We start from the raw sequence: 13,168 nt of genomic DNA, 5'->3' as shown, positions 1-13,168 counted from the left end.
AAATCAGTGAAGCACTCTCAGAAAGCACTCTTCACACCTCTTCAAATGTGTGGTGAAGGTGAGCAGGCAGCTAAACCACTCCAGAAGCCCTTTAATACAACATGAGTCCATCTTCCTGCTTTGTTTGGTCAGAAATAGTGTTTTTTGCCCAACTGTATGGTAAATCAGGTGGGGCAGCAACTGTGGTTGAGCCAGACCATGTTCCCTACCCAGCCTGCAGCTGCTAGAGTGAGCATGGCGCTGTGATTTCCACCACCAAATAAAGACAAACGTGGAGCTTGATAGCACATAGTGCCCCGAAAACCTGCTTGCTCACACCAGCACGTGTAAGTTGCCTCATTTTTCAACCAAACTAAGTAGAATCGACTCTAATCTTGTTAATGAGGCGGAAAATGCCACCTCTAATATTTTGATCCCGACCACTGTGAAGGTCAGGCAGTGGAAGGATGCTACAGAGTACGTTTTGCCTTGACTGGGTGTAGCAGGCAGCAGCCCTGCAGTGCTGCCCGCAGCCCGGCTGCCTGCTGTCAGGGCTGCTCTCTTCTGAAGGCAGCACCGGCAGGATTACAAGTCCTGGTATTCTCTGGTATTCTTGCTGCCTTCTCAACATGACAAGCCCTGGGCTCTGCACACTGTGTCCCAGCATCCCTGCCAGTGGGTGACTGCTGCCATGTGCCTTCAGGCTGCTCTCAAGTTGTTTATTCCTCTGGGATAATGTATGTGGTGTCTTTGTCAGGCCAGATGTAACAGCTGTCTTGACTACTGCTGAAATCTGAAGAGAAAAGCATTGCTAATGACAGGAAGGGGTTGTGCCCAGCATGTGAATGTCTCTTCTGGAGCTGCTCACTACCAGAGCTGTTTTCCTGGTGCTTTCAACCAGGCAGCAGATGCTGTCAGTGATGTTTTGTCCTCAGTGTCCCCACGCCACTGTGCAACACCCACTGAAACAAAGACAGGTTGCAAAACCAGCAGGAATTTGTATTCTCCTCTTAGGCCACATCCCGCTGCGACACTTCCCAAGGTGTTTGCATAAGATGTTTTATTCTGTCACTGCCCCTTTCTGCAAAGCCGAACACACACGTTTTGTAGCTGCCAATCCCTTTGGCAGAGGCTCTGGCACCACATTTTGGAGACAAGGAACAAGCTGCTGACAGCCACGCTTTGCCTGGGCAACCAGAAGCCTTTCGACCGTGACATGAGGTGCCACATGCCAGCTCTGCAGGGATGTCGGATGTGGGTACCAAAGAGCTTCATCATATCCCATACCAAGCCAGCAGGCTGGGGGCTTTGGGGAAAGCCATGCCATGGACACAGGAGGGTATTTCTATCACTGAGTGTAACCAGGCAAGAGAAGCTGTAACTGTGTTTTTCTCTCTTCTATTTTAAGCCATGGTTACTGAGCTGCAAACCCTCTGGGTGGGATGCTCCAGTCTAAATAAAACCTGGTCTTACACCGGTAGCAGAGCTACTTCTGCCTAATGTTCCCTAATGTTCCCTGAGCTTCCCATGCTGCAGCTCCCTCGTGGATGAAGCCTCCACCAGCTCAGCCAGCTCAGCCCTTTAACCCCCACTTATTCCTGCCCTGTGGTTTTATCCCCAGCCCCACTGGTTGTTCAGCCCAGAAAGCTGCAGCAGTGCCCGGCACGACCAGGACAAGAAAACACTCTCAGGACCTTGTACAGCCAACATCCAGACGATGAGAGATGCTGCTCAGTGGGTTTTGTGCCTGCCTTAAGGTCCACAGTACTATTCACCCCAAAATTCCCACTCCATGAGAGCCTTCTGTAGCTCTGGAGGGAAGAAGTCCCGGTACGATGGTGTGCTATGGCAAAGGGCTCTCCCATCCCTCTCTCTGCTGTTTTTAATCCAGGCCCAGCTGTGCAGCATCAGGGACTTAGCACTGGAGAGGGGGGCAGCTTCCCTGCGCACAGCCTGGGGTCCCCCGAACCCTTCCCTCTCAGGTTGCTGGGGCTTCACGAGATAAACCCAGCAATCTCAGGCGGCCCTACGCTGAAATGGCTGCTAGAATCCAGCTCTGCGGCTCCTCGTGTCGGCAGAGGGCAGTGGAAGACGCTCCCAAACCTCCCCAGCCTCGCTGCGGAGACGAGGATCGGGGGAGGAGACTGCACCGGAGACGAAGGGAAATTATAAATACAGTTCCTCCGGCAGCGGGGCTGAGCTGAGCGCGGCGGCAGCGCCGGGCACCCTGCCGGGAAGGGGAGGATTTAGGGCTCATCCATCGGCGTGGCGGCGATGCGGGATGGCGTGGGGAGGAATCCGCATCCCCCATCCTTGCAGCCCTCCGGCTTGTGTCTCTCGAACGCACTCACTGCTCCTCATCCCTGGGTGGGAGAAAGCGGATGGCGATGGAGCAGACCTGCAGCTGGCAGTGATTCGCACCTAGGAGCAGGCAGACAGGCCGAGGAGAGGCTCTCCTGGCTGTAGCCGTGTGCCGGAGGGTCTTCGCCAGGCCCGGCGAGCCGCAGCACGTCGGCAAACGCCTTCCCACCCTGCAGCCAGCCCGCCCGCCCGTGGGCCGGTGCTGCTCTGCGGCGGCGGGAGAAGCGAGGAGACGGTGCTGGAAGTGGGGCCCTGGCTGCTGCCTCGGTGCCTGCTCCGCACCCTGCCCCGCTGCCTCGCCAGGCGATGGTAATTAATACCCCTGGAGGTAACGAAAGAGCAGCGTGAGGTTGGGATGTATTATTTTACTCTGATAGGAATCTGACACTGACACAGCCATTAGGGTAAAGAAAGAATAATAACTTAGACTTGGCATATATTAAAGTGCAAATACCTTCAGCGTGTGAAAAGACAGGCTTTAATATATCGGTGGATTTGTAATTATTTATTGAAAGAAGAGAAAAGGCAGAGCTTACTGCAAAAAGAGAGCGAGGTGAGAGAGTAGCTCCCTGCCGCATCCCTGCCCGTCCTGCTCGGTGAACCGCAGCGCAGAGGTAACGTGGGGTGACCCACAGCCCTGGGGAACATCCCGCTGCTGGGATTTACGTCGCGGGCTTCTCACCTCCCCACCCCACAGCAGGGAGCTTGCGTGGCTCGGGGCTGGTGCAACAAAAGCGCTCTCAAAACTTTCGGGGTAGGGGATGCCAGGCAGCCAACGATCCCACAGCAACCCGGCATGAAATGGAATAATAAACTCCTTCATCGAGGCTGCGTTTTGCTACCGCTCAGCCTGTTCCTGGTGCTTTGTGTACCCCGGTGGGGCAGAGGGAGCGGCAGCATCAGCGGCCCCACCGCCGGGCTGTTCCCCTGCGGGATGCTCCCGCAAACCGGCGGCCGGGACGCGGGGCCGGGGCTCTCCCGGGCCGGGGGTAGCGGGAGCAGCCGGTATCTCCGGTGTGTCCCTCGCCCCGGCCGGGCCCGGTGGGGGCGGTGCTGGCTGCGGCCCGCCCCGGGGCTGCGCCCGCCGCAGGATGCGGCGGTGGAGGCGGTGCGGCGGCCCGACGGGCGATGCGGGGCCGCAACCGGGCCCGGGGCCGCCTTTAAGCCCCGCGGGCGGGCGGCGAGCGCGGGCGGCGTCGGGGAAGCGCCGCCTGCCGCTGTCCGGGCCTGGGGAAGGGGGAGGGTGAAGCGGGGGGGCGAGCGGGCCGCCCCCGGCGCAGGTAGGGACCCGGGGGCCGAGCGGCGAGATGGAGGAGGAGGAGGAGGATGGAGGCGGTGGAGGGGAGGCGGGGAGTGAGGCTGCGGCAGGAGGGGGCGGGCGGGGGGGCCGGCCGGGGGGGGCGGCGGGCATCTGGGACCGGCTGCGGGGCAGTCGGGCTGCGGGCGGCGGCCGAAGCGCGGCCGCGATGGAGCAGAGCGACGAGAAGGGGCCGGTAGCGGCGGCGGGCGAGGGCGAGCCCCCGGCCGGGGCAGGAACCGGGGCAAGCACCGGGACCGGGGCAGGAACCGGGACAAGCACCGGGACCGGAGCAGAGACCGGGACCGAACAGGAGCCTAGCGGGGCCGCCGCGCCCTTCCAGCCCCCCGAGGGTGGCTTCGGTTGGGTGGTGGTCTTCGCCGCCGCCTGGTGCAACGGCTCCATCTTCGGCATCCACAACTCCTTCGGGATCCTCTACATGATGCTGCAGAGCGACCTGGGCGAGGGCAATAAGGACCCCGCGCTGGAGTTCAAAACAGGTACGGGCTCCTTGGTCCCTTCCCGAGCTTCCCGAAGCGGAGCCGGGGCCGCGGCCGGCGGGGGAAGGTGCGGCTCGGCCGCCGCTGCTTCCCGGAGCGCACCGAGGTGGCTTCGGGGCTGAAAGCTCCTTCTCGGATGTGCAGAACCGCGATTGCTCCCTGCCCCCTCCATCCTTGTAGCTGTGGCGATATTTATCTCCTACAACATCATGTGTTTCTAAGCTCCTATGTACTCAATTAAAATTAATACATCTGAAAAGCATGCCCTTAGCTTGTCCTGCCTGGTGTGTTTTGGAGTAAGGAAAGCAATGCTAGTGAATCAGCTGGTGTGTGTGTGAGCCACCCCCTTTATTTTTTATTATCCCTGTCATTTTGTTATGGGTTTTTCAAGCTGTCTGTCTGTCTGTCTGTCTTTGCTGGATCACTCTCGGGGGTGGCTGCAGGAGAGCATCAGCCTCACCAACATGCTTCCTCCGAGTTGCATCAATTTGGTGGGAAAGCCTAAATAGGGCAGGGCTGGCAGTGTCGCCTGGACGGCCACACTGAGGGCTCAGGGTCTCCAGTAGTTAACACCTGTTAATAGGAAGACACACGACCTGCACCCAGTTGTATGTTTTGATAGGACCTAACAGGCTCAGCCAGTGTCAAGACTGTGTAATGTTAATACAGAGAAAAGGGCTGTTTCTCACTGCACACCCCAGTGTTTAAGTAGACTTGGCAGAGGGACATCAGCCTGCTGGGGTGCTTGTCCCCAGTGGTCCATGATGGACACTGGTGTTAGCAGGCCTAGTCTTGTCCTAGGTCTTGGTATCCTCCCCCAAAAGATCATGTCCATCCTCATGATGGACATCCATTTCTCAGCTTGCTTTTATCTGGTGGGTAGAGACAACCACTTGGCTTTGAGGGAACCTGCTTGTAGTGGTGTCCTCACTCTGGATGGGACATGGGCAGAGTCGGAAACTGAAGCAGGAGTGTGCTGCAGAACGCGGCAGTGTTGGGGGGAGTGTGATGTCTTTAAACTACTATTCTGGGGACCAGTGTTGCCTGCACTCCCTCTGCTCAGCTGATGCATGACCAGTGATCATGCTGATGAAATGCACTATGAGATACCCCACAGCTACAATCACAAATTAACTCTGAGATACTGTTACTGGAGAAACGATGTGACCGTGTAATTATGGGCAGTAACGGAGTGCCGCGGAGAGCTGAGGACATGTGGCCGGTTGTAATTAGAGTGATTGATGGGCTGGATGTGTGTGCGTGTGTGTGTGTGATCCCCAGGAAGCTCATCGCGTAGCGCTCTGTTTCCTGCTCTCTGTGATCATATCTAGAAAGCCTAAGGCAGAGCTCTAAAGGTAGAAGCGGTAACAAAAGAAATTAAATGCTGCAAGTTCTGGTGGTTTAAAGGCTCGATGCCCAAGACAGGGGTTGTAGGAGTCGACATTTGCCTCTTGCTCCCTATTTATTTACGGCTATGACCGCACAGAGGCCTCGAAAAAGAAATCGTGTGGGTGTGTGAGGTGAATCCAGGCCCAGTAATTAAATTGCCTGAGTGACGAATATATGCATTTTGGCCTGGGTGCTTAATGAAGAGGCCATTAATAACCCTTGTCCCTTGCGAAGGCTGCGTCTCTGCTCTGAGGCTGCGGTGCAGGGGCTCCGGCGGTGGAGGGGAGAGGAGGTGGTGATGGAGTCCATCTGCAGCCACAGCGCGGTACCTCGGGGGCTGCAGCTGCGTTGTCTGGGGCCGAGGGCAGCGGGGTGCAGCGTGGGGCCCCCCTCCAGCCCTTCCTCCCTTGCTCCCACCCCTCCCTGCTCAGGGTTGCATAATTTCCCTGCGGCGCTCGTTTGCGTGCAAACACAATCAGGGAAATATTGTAGCTCCTTTCCAAGCACTAAGTGATAGATAGGGCCTTCCTGAAAAGCCTGGCGCTGTCTGTCCTCTGACATCCCTCTGCTCCTGCTGGCTGCAGCAACAGCCGGACCCCCGGGTCCCCCTCGTCTCCCATGACCCAGCAGGTCCGGGGGATGAGGACATGGTCCAAGACCGGTGTTCGGCACATCGCTTAGCCTTTTGGCTCTGCTCTTAAATCTCCTCTCTGTTCTCAGGACTGAGGAACAAGATGGGGTTTGTATCAAAGAGGAGATCTGGAGGCAAAATTAGGAGTGATGTTGTGAGGCATCCCTTTAAAAATAGGGTTATGTTTATGCTAAAACGGGTGCTCGTCTGCACTAAACAATAGCCGCCCCGGCACTCGGCTATAATTATCAAGGTTTATTTCTTGTTTGCATTGGTCACGTTTTCTCGCGTTTGATCTTGGGAAATGCAGGATCCGCGGAGTTCAGGTTTGGGGTCAGGCTTTGAAAACAAACCCTCTCACAACAATGCATCGAATGCATAGGCTGCTTTGTCTAAAGAAATATACTGCGCCACGTATGTCAACAAGCAGCACCGGGCTGGCTGGGACCACCGCGTGCCCCTTCGCCGCTGGATGCCCGAGCCGGGACTTTTGCAAGGCACACTCTGTGCTTTCGGGTTTGTTTTCTTTTTTGAGGGGGGGAATAGAGGGCTGGGGTGGGGGGGGGTGGGTGTGGGTAATGCTGAGGCTGGAATGAGAAAATAATATACGTGTGAGCACTCAAGGCAGGAAAAAAAATCAGTCTCCTCCACTGGAGAGGTGCTGAGTGATGCTTGAAAGCATTTACTGGGAAATGAATGGTAGCGTTTCCCTCCGGCTGTACTAAGCTTGTTCCGGTGTTGAGGGATCTTATGGGACACGGTTGCTCCAGTGCTGGTCCTGCCAGGTGCAGGCTAACGCTGAGCCGTCCCGGTGTGCTCGTCTTCCTCAGCCCCGAAAGCCAATTTGAGTGGCAGAATGGTCCTGGTAAGCATTAACTGGGCATCGACCCTCTGAAGTCGATACCTGCCACTGCTTGGATGCTCTCCCAACCCTGGCAGAGGTGAGCACAAGGTGAGTCTGACCCCAGCCAAGGCTTTGCTCTCAGCCCAGGAGCGCCCACTCGCACCCATGCCACCCAAGGGTCCCAGTGGGTGCTCTGGCTACCTGGGGAGAGCCAGGAAGGGTGGCACCTCTTGGTGCATCTTGTTCCTCCAAATGCATCCCTGGTGCTGTGCTCGGAGGTGTGGCAAGTGCTGGTGGGGCAGCCTGGAGAGACACATTGATTTTGTACAAATTTTATCTTTTTCTTCTCCCCTCCTCCACTTTGTGTCAATAGCCCAGGTACAGATTAACTCTCTTTGCTTAATATTTAATGTTTTGGTTGCTGCAAATGCTGCTGCAAGCACTTGGAAGGATGGCCTGAGGAGCTGGTCTGGCTTGCCCACAGCTCCTCCGAGTACATCCGTGTGTCCAGCAGCATCCTCTGGCCTGTATTCAGGAACTTAGAGAGCAGCTTTCCTGCATTAGTCTAGACCCATCCAGGGAGTGGAGGCTGACGGAGCACCCCATGCTCAGGGAATCTGGGCTGACGGACCATATCCCTGGGCTTATCGTATCTCATCGTGCCCACGAGGCCAGGGCATAGCTGATGTCATCTTTATACCTGAATCTGTTGTGGAGGGGATTTCTTCATGAGCACTGGTTCACATCCTTAGGACAGTGAGCTTAGCTGGAAAAGGCTGGGTTTACTCCAGTATTGTAACAGAGCCTTGGTAAGAATGAGTTTGTTTCTTGGAGAAAATAAAGCATTTCAGGGTTAACAGTCATAGTGAAAGATGGAGAGAAGGCAAAGACTCCTCTCTGGCCTGAAGAAGAGTCCCAGAGTGGGTGAGTGTGGCTGGAGCACTAGGAGCTTCTGAGAAGGGAAACACCAAGGAGAGCATAAATCCCAAGAGGTAATTGGGAATGGTCCCAGCTGAATTTCGGCAGCACACCATGGCCTGGGTGACACCAAATAGGGGTGGCTGCCATGAAGCTGCACTTCATTTAGCCTGCTGCAATGGAAGGCACCTACCCCAGGTGTGAGGTTTGGGTTTGGGAACGGTGAGGATGCTCTTATGGACACTTACATACAAACTACTAACCAGTGGTAGGTCTGACACCTGTGATGGGTGTCATCACCCAGTGCTGGTGCTTAGGAAGCTCCTGTCTCCGGAAGGTGATACTGTGGTTGTCACCTTCTTACCCAAAGCCACAGGATTTGGAGCTTTAATTAATTGCCAGGGAGCTGCGCTGGCCCCATTTGACAGATGTGTTGGCCAAGGGTGCTGTGGACCTCAACGTTCCTGATGGCTTTCTCATGTCCACCCAGGTTTCCAGCCTTCCTCTGCATTTCCTAACCCCATGGAGGGATGCACTGTCATAAACAGTATTTACATTGGCTGGACGTAAATCTGTCAGAAAGAGCCAAAAAGGTAACTTTTATCACCCGGCCCTGCTATGTGGGGAGTGCAAAGAGCACCACGGAGCTTTCCCAGCTTTTTACTGGGAATTTCCCACAGTGGGATGCTGGTGTGCGGGGCTCTTCCCCAGCTCAGCTCCTATTGCATTGGGAGCTGGAGCTTAAGGAAGGAATGGGAGTGGGCTGGGAATGGGGGTGAGTTTTGGAGGAGCTGGGTTTTCGTGGCTCGAGCTGTGTGCAAGGTGCCGTGTGAGATAAAGCAGCCTGAAAAGCAAACAAAACACAGTTGAGTCATCAAACCTGCTTCTTGGGGCCATCGGGAGCGATTGAGGTTATGAGGAGGCCAGAGCACTGTTTCTAAGGGAGGTTCTTGTTTTTAAAGGCTGCAGGGGTCCTCCCAGCCAGCGAACTTGCTGGTTTAGTGGCTTTTAATTCATTTGTAAAGTCTCCTTCGAGTGTTACAGACACTTCCCACCTAGCCAAGGAGATGCTCCAGTCTTAGTTGTATTTCCCGGTGGCCGTTGTCTTCGAGTGGTGGCAGCTCCCACGACCTTGCTGCAGTATATGAAGTGGTGCATAGGGTTGTGCAATTGGTTTGGCTTTGTTGTTTCTCTTTTGGTCCTTTCAGTTACAACAAAACAAACAAAACCACCCCTTCTTGCAGAGATTTTGATCATAGTTTAAACTGTGAAGGTGCTGGGTTTCAGCTCCACCGCTGAGACAGGGCTGAGAGGAGGAGGAGGGGTTGGAGGGTGAAGGGGCTGGGCGACGCCGGGTGTGGGCTGGGATGGATGCAGAGGTGTGGGGTGAGATAGGGTGCGATGTACAATGTGCTTAGGGTGCTTAGGGACAGCAGCAAAGGAGCAATTTCAATTCCCCTTTGGGGAGAAATCCAGGAGTTTGATCAGTCATCCTTTAATCCACTTAAAAACCCTCAGCAGATGGAAGCCAACCATCAACTGTGGTGTCTGAAATCCAGCACCTTAAAATAGACCTGACCCATCAGGTTGGGTGAAGCCCCGTAGCCGAAAGGCACTGCTGACCTCCTGCAGTGCCCGTTGTGCCGGCTGCACATAGCTCACACGGGCGTTGTCACCCGCTCGTGTCCCAAGGCAGCTCCTCTGCCTCCCTCCCTCCTTATCCCACGTGTTACAGACACCTTCCTGGCTCATCACACTTGTGGGGCAGCACTTTCAGGTACCCATCCCACCAGGTATGGGGTCAGGGGAGGGAGAAGCTGTCTTCCCAAAAATCCAGTGGCCTGATGGAGATTGCCAGGTGGCGTGGATGTGGAGCTGAGGCTGCCGAACTCCCTGTGTGGTCTGTAGGCTGTTTGAGGAAGGAGCAATAGCCTGGGTTTCCACCATCCCAAGGCTGGTTTTGTATCCTGTAGGGGGGAAATTCCCACTGGGGATATGGGTAAACCCAGGGTAGGAGCCCTGCTCTTATCATGTCAACAGGTTGCCGATCCCAGTGGCACAGTGGCACCAGCAGCTGCTGCTCCTGAGGGATTCTGATCAGTCAGCAGCATCTCGATACAGGGTCTGAGTAACTTCTTGCTTTCTTATCCCGGTGTCTCCTTGGGACCTCTGCCAAAGCAGTGTGGGGTATGTGCCAGCCATAGGGGGAAACCACGAGCGGGCTGACGGGGACCTCCGTGGCTTTTGGGTCAGTGCCACATGTGCTTGTTCTTGCCTGCTGCCCCCAGTGTGGGCTCTCAACACAGTCCCCCGATGCTGGAAACCACTGAGGCTTCACCCTGGCTCAGTAATTGGGGTTTCGCCCACTTTTGGCTCGTGTCTCAGTGCCGTAGGGAATTTTCTGGCATGTCACCAAATACCTTGGTCTCTTTTGCTCACTTCTTTCAGGATGGTAACCCTTCAGGAGATTCCTATGAGCCAGGCAGGCATGAAGGAGGATGCCAGCATTTCCCAACTGGGACAGTAGCCGTGCCCCCCCCCCCCTCCTGCAGCCAGTGATTCCCTGGGGAATCACTTTTCCCTGACTTTCCACAGCCATGAGCCTGTGGCATCACCATACCTGCTCCGGTGATGAGGGGCAAGTGGACTTAGGTACCCCCACCGTGCATGCCAATATAACATGAATGCAAAAATGCTGCTGCACCCAGGTATTTGCTGGGCTTTCCCTTCCTCTTCCTCGAAGGGTCAATTAGTCCTTATTGCAAGGGAAGGCGATGCTGCCTTTTGGCACTCATCCCTATGGAAAAGGGCCTGGTGCGGGGCATGTTCCGGGCTGGGCATCGCTCAGGGCCCTGCCGCCTCTCGCGCCGGGGCGTTGCCGGTGCCTGCCACGGGCGCTGCGGAGCTCGGTTCACTGCGGGCTCTTTCCGTTCATCCACCCCGAGACAGTTGGGGCGGTTGCAAAACCCACATGACGTGTGCTGGGAATTGCCGTAACACGCTCCTCGCAGGCGCGAGCCATTCCGATCTCTCCCAGGCACCTCGTACAACAGGTCCTGCCAGCTCCCAGGGCAGGCAGGATGCAGGGCTGCCCGCAGCGCCCTTGCCCGCACCACTGCCTGCCTGGGGCATGGGCCGCAGGCTGCAAAGCTCCTGCATCCTCCATCAAGCACACCCCATGGGCAGCGGTGCAGCCATGGAGGGTGGCACAGCCCTGGGTTCCATCAGCACATCTTCAGGCTTTTTTTCCCCACCTTGCCCTTTTATTTGTAGATCCCTAAAAAATGACCTGGTTCCAGAGCTCCCCACTCTGGAGCACGTCCCTCGAGAGCCAGAATGGGGTGAAGTGTAGGGGAAAGCCCTCAGGAAGGGCTGCCAGGTCACAGCCTGTGGCAGGTTGCTTCGCTGGGACTCATCTTGGGCATGCCTGGAAGCGGTGCCATGCTGCCCTCCATGCAAGGAGCAGCTCAAGGCGCTCCAGGCAACCTTTTTGGCTTGCATGGGATGGGCGAGAGGATGGTGATGGCATGCTGGCAGTTCAGCCCCATCACCCCTTTGCACTTTTGCTTTGCACACCCCATGGGAGCATCAGGCTGGGGATAGCCCGTACCCGCATCCCATGGGATACAGGCAGATGAGCATTGCACCGCACTGCTGCAATATAAGCTCTCAGTGCTGCGTCCCAGTGCAGGAACCTTGGAGATGATATTTTGGGGTTGGTGCTGCCAGCAACATGGCTGTGGGAGCATCTGGTCTGCAAAACCCTATGGTGGAGGAGCCAAGCTCACCAGACCTTGCTTCTTCCCATCTCTGGGTGAGGGTTTTGGATCTGGGCTTGGATTTAACATCTCAGTGATGGTTTTTGTCTTGCTTTCCCTGGTGCAGAGCAGAGCACAGGGCCGGCAGCCGGTCTCCCTGGGGCAGGGAAGCCCCACGTGCTGCCGCTCGCTGCATGGGCTGACTTGTTGGGGTTTGCCCCGGGCAAACACCGGGGCCCTCCTTGGGGAGGAGAAACAACCCTCCTGCAGTGCCTGCAGTGAAGGGTCCTGCTTTGAGCACCCACCCATCACCCTATCCCTGTGGATCAGCTGCAATGGGGACACACAGTCCCCCTGCCCTGCCCGGTGGCATCCCCAAAAGCCCCTTTCTTGGCCATCTTGCGTCAGGCACCAAAACAAAGGCTTTGTTTCAAGCTCTTGGCCTTAATCTGTCCGCCTGCAGCTCCTGTGCGTAAAAGGGAGATGAAATCCTTCCCTCTTGGGGGGATGTTGTGTGAGCGGCTGTGTTGGCGCTTGCCAAGGAGCCAGGCGTTTGGGCTGGAGGGTTTGCACAAACCCTGTGTGAAGCAGAAGGAGCTTGTTTAACAGCACACTGGGGCCCACCGAGGTGGAAATCAAACCGAATGGCAGTTCCTTAAGTGAGGGTTGTGCCTCCTGTGCTCCATCTGAATCGGGTCCGATGGCAAAGAAACTCATCTGTGATTAAAGATTGACGGTAATTACATAATGGGTATGCACCAGATGATGCCCAGACAAGCTCCCTCCTGGGATTTCCCAACTTTTGGAGTGTTTCAACTTTGCAATCATCCTAAAGTGCTTCTACTATGGGGGGGTAATTGTTGATACTACAGCAGCACCTGATGCGATTGCACAAGGCTTAGCAGTGGCACTGTGGCCAGTGGAGCTGAGCTGGTGGAAGAGCCTCTGATAGCCTGGACAGCTCTGGGGCATGGTCAGGTACTAGGGATGGATCTCCCCATTCCACACCCAGCATTGTTATGGCAGAAAAGAGTGGAAAAAATAAGGGAGAAAAGCTGCTTTTTTGCATCTGGTGCTGCAGTGAGCAAGGTAGCTGGGGCTGCGCTGTTACTCTATGGTCAGCCAATAGCAAAGGGACAATGTCAAGACGTTTTTGATGGCAGGCCACCTATTAATGCATGTAGTTTAGCAAACACTAGTTTATTTCTCAAGGTTTGTGTAAGCGATGGAAATGGGGAGCACTGGGGCTGTCTGGGATTAAACTCGCCTGAAAGCCAAGCACGCCAAGCTCGCGAGCCCGGGGAGAGCTTAATTAAAGTCAAAGCAGAAGCGTTTCCAAGAAAATAATACGGGGTTATTTAAACGGGATATTTGTGTTCGGGGCCCAGAATGTCTCCTTCCCCTCTTCGGTGTCAGCTTTAATAAAACAAAATGAGATCTCCAAGAAAAACAAATTGGAACTCTTAAAAGGCGCTGTTGCGGAGATAAAAA

At 55.6% G+C, this 13,168-nt stretch overlaps 1 protein-coding gene across 1 annotated transcript in view; it reads left to right on the top strand.

Moving 5' to 3' along the window:
* Positions 1–3,749: 3,749 nt before the first annotated feature.
* SLC16A2 (solute carrier family 16 member 2) overlaps positions 3,750–13,168 on the top strand; it is a 39,088-nt gene continuing 29,669 nt past the window's right edge. Inside the window, exon 1 of the mRNA XM_065689539.1 lies at positions 3,750–4,137. Within this exon, the coding sequence (XP_065545611.1) occupies positions 3,807–4,137 (331 nt within the window). The 5' untranslated portion in view covers positions 3,750–3,806. The remainder of the gene's footprint in view (positions 4,138–13,168) is intronic.

Source organism: Lathamus discolor, chromosome 9 (assembly GCF_037157495.1).
Source record: "Lathamus discolor isolate bLatDis1 chromosome 9, bLatDis1.hap1, whole genome shotgun sequence".
Classification (NCBI taxonomy): Eukaryota; Metazoa; Chordata; class Aves; order Psittaciformes; family Psittacidae; genus Lathamus; species Lathamus discolor.
The sequence above is the reverse complement of the archived record's forward strand: the minus strand, read 5'-3'. Positions and strand labels throughout refer to the sequence as shown.